Here is a 2500-nt window from a genome sequence, read left to right as displayed (position 1 = left end):
TTGGAAGTGAAGAGGGGTCCAAGGCGGGAGACACTGTTTTCTCACTCGTTATAACTCGACAAAATAGACGAAAACATCATCGTCTATCCTCATGCTTCCGCTCATAATGTTGGCCGATAAGAGCGTGCAGTTACCGTAACAGCTATGGTTTCGACGTAAACTGTCTGTATTGGTGACCTGGATCTCGATTTCCGAGTGAGGGTACTCTTTAGGGCGTCCTCCGCCTTGCCCATGCTGTCACGTGTCCGCGGGGGCAACTCGATCCTGAAGGAGGGTGGTCAGTGTGATGGTCTCGGATGGGCGTGGTGTGGAACGCATGGTTGATGACCTGTACCTCGACATTCCTGATCGCGTTGAGCGTAGAGAGTTTCTGTGCCGTCCCTGCTGCGCCCAGCAACAACAGAAAAGATAGCGATTGTACTGCTTCCTGAACGTCCCAGAGATGCAGTAGAGGGCAATAGGGTTGATGCAGGAGTTTATGAATCCCAGGCAAAAGCCGACGATTCTCATAGAGTGCCAGAATTCGTTGTACTTAACAGAGGCGAGTGGATCAAAGTAGAACCATAATAAGAAAACGTGCGTAGGCAAAAAACAAACGGCGAAAATGAGGACGAAACAGAGAACGACTTTAGCGACCTTCCTCCTCGTGCGAATCTGCTTGTGGAAAACATGGGATTCCCCTGGCACGTCGGAGGAGAGCAGGTGACGTGCCATCAGCAGATAAAAAGTTCCGATGACGATGAGAGGCAGTAAGTAGTACATGAGGGCTTTGACCAAGATGTTGACACATGGATACCATTCCGGCAAGTACTCTGGGAAGGGATAACACACGGCGATGGACTTCTCCTCAGAAACCTCAAATACCTGGACGTGGGAGAAGACAGCGGCCGGCACGGCAAGCACTACAGCCAGGAGCCAGATCCCCACCGCCATTCTGATCGTCGTGGCTCCGGCAGCTCCAACGGCCTTTGAGGAAATAAGTAAAAATAGGGTTACTAGGCAGACAGGAGAGATAATAATTACAGCGGTATGAGCAATCTAAACATAAATTGCATTTCATGTAAAGAGCATATTTTTGCACAGTTAGAAGAATATATATGCTTATCCTCACATCTTACTATAACAAATCATAATTGTGGCAAATACCAGTCCATAAATTACTAAAAGCAATGATTCTGATGGTAAATCGTTTGCTGAATCATATACTGACAAGTTTTATAGTACGATGGAAGTTTTCTTTCAGGAATTATTTATGATGGCATGCCATATATTTCCCTCTTAAATGTCATCAGTTTCTTTGATAATTACCTCCGTCAAAGCATTTATTACCTTATTAATTGTTTGTTGATCAACAGAATCACTGAGAAGTTGGATTCCGATAAAAAAAAAATTAATGGATGTTGCCTAAGGCTTAGCGACTTGTAAACTGGATCAAATCAAAGGCTTTTTGCCAGGACGAAATGTAATAGACAATGGGTCTCTCAAGAATTCGTTTCTTGATATATATACACTTTGGAAAAGAGTTTTGGTGGAGTTTTACGCTTTTAAAGTCCTTCTAGTTTCAGAATTATTAAATTTGGTGTAGATAATTAAAGATAGATTAACAAAGTTAACAGTGCTCAAGGAAAAAAATCTTTGAAATGTTTGCTTTCTCATGTGTGAACTAAAGATTAATTATTCTCAGGTCATGATTTAAGCAGTAATTAGCACTTATAACATGTATTTCACTAATGTTACTGTGTGTAAGTGTCAGTTTCATACTAAATACAATCGTCATTACATATATTATCACCATCTACTCTTTTATCCCAGATTCAATTTGTTCCTGGCATACCGAATATCAACATCTTTTATATATGATCATCTTATTATATCCTCATCTATTCTGGTAACCATCAAAATATACTAAACTAGTCTTCGGGCCATGGTTAACCCACCATTACGATTTGTCGGTAACTGTTTACGCAATTATGGATACAAGTCATACCCAGTAAATACAGCATTTGTTTGTAGTCTCGGGTTACTATGGGCTACATTTTTTTTGCTATTGTGAGTCGTTTAATGAAACGCATGCATAATCTACCTTGAATAACATCCACACACACACAACTATCACCAGTGGGATGAACGTACTTTTTAATATCGTTGTTCGATGGTTAAAAAAATAACCTAATTGGTTGATTAACAAATTGCATAGCTCCTCCACTCATTACAAGAAGTAACTGCAATAAAGAAACTACTTAACAGCATAATGCACACAACCTGTCTTCCTTTCTTTATGCGTATACACGGTTCATAAGCACCATATGCACAAAGAAATTGTGTAACACAAATCAGCTTTTAACATAATTTTCATATGCTAGGACTGTCAGTTTCAAAAATATAATGTTCTTATCCTCTTGCATTATTTTGGTATCATGATCAAAATTCAATTTACAGACGCGGCCCCAAAACGGTGATGCATGTACCTACGCCCGCTATATTTAAAGGGAATGTGAGA

The 2500-nt window shown here is 40.3% G+C and overlaps 1 protein-coding gene across 1 annotated transcript in view; it reads right to left on the bottom strand.

The window, feature by feature from the left end:
* Positions 1–2500, bottom strand: part of LOC138863947 (neuropeptide CCHamide-1 receptor-like) — a 6721-nt gene that overhangs the window by 1015 nt on the left and 3206 nt on the right. The window contains exon 3 of the mRNA XM_070129464.1: positions 1–966. This exon is cut by the window's left edge and continues 1015 nt beyond it. Coding sequence (XP_069985565.1) covers positions 238–966 — 729 coding nt within the window. The 3' untranslated portion in view covers positions 1–237. The remainder of the gene's footprint in view (positions 967–2500) is intronic.

This window comes from Penaeus vannamei, chromosome 14 (assembly GCF_042767895.1).
Source record: "Penaeus vannamei isolate JL-2024 chromosome 14, ASM4276789v1, whole genome shotgun sequence".
Taxonomy (NCBI): Eukaryota; Metazoa; Arthropoda; class Malacostraca; order Decapoda; family Penaeidae; genus Penaeus; species Penaeus vannamei.
This window is presented reverse-complemented; position numbering and strand designations above follow the sequence as displayed.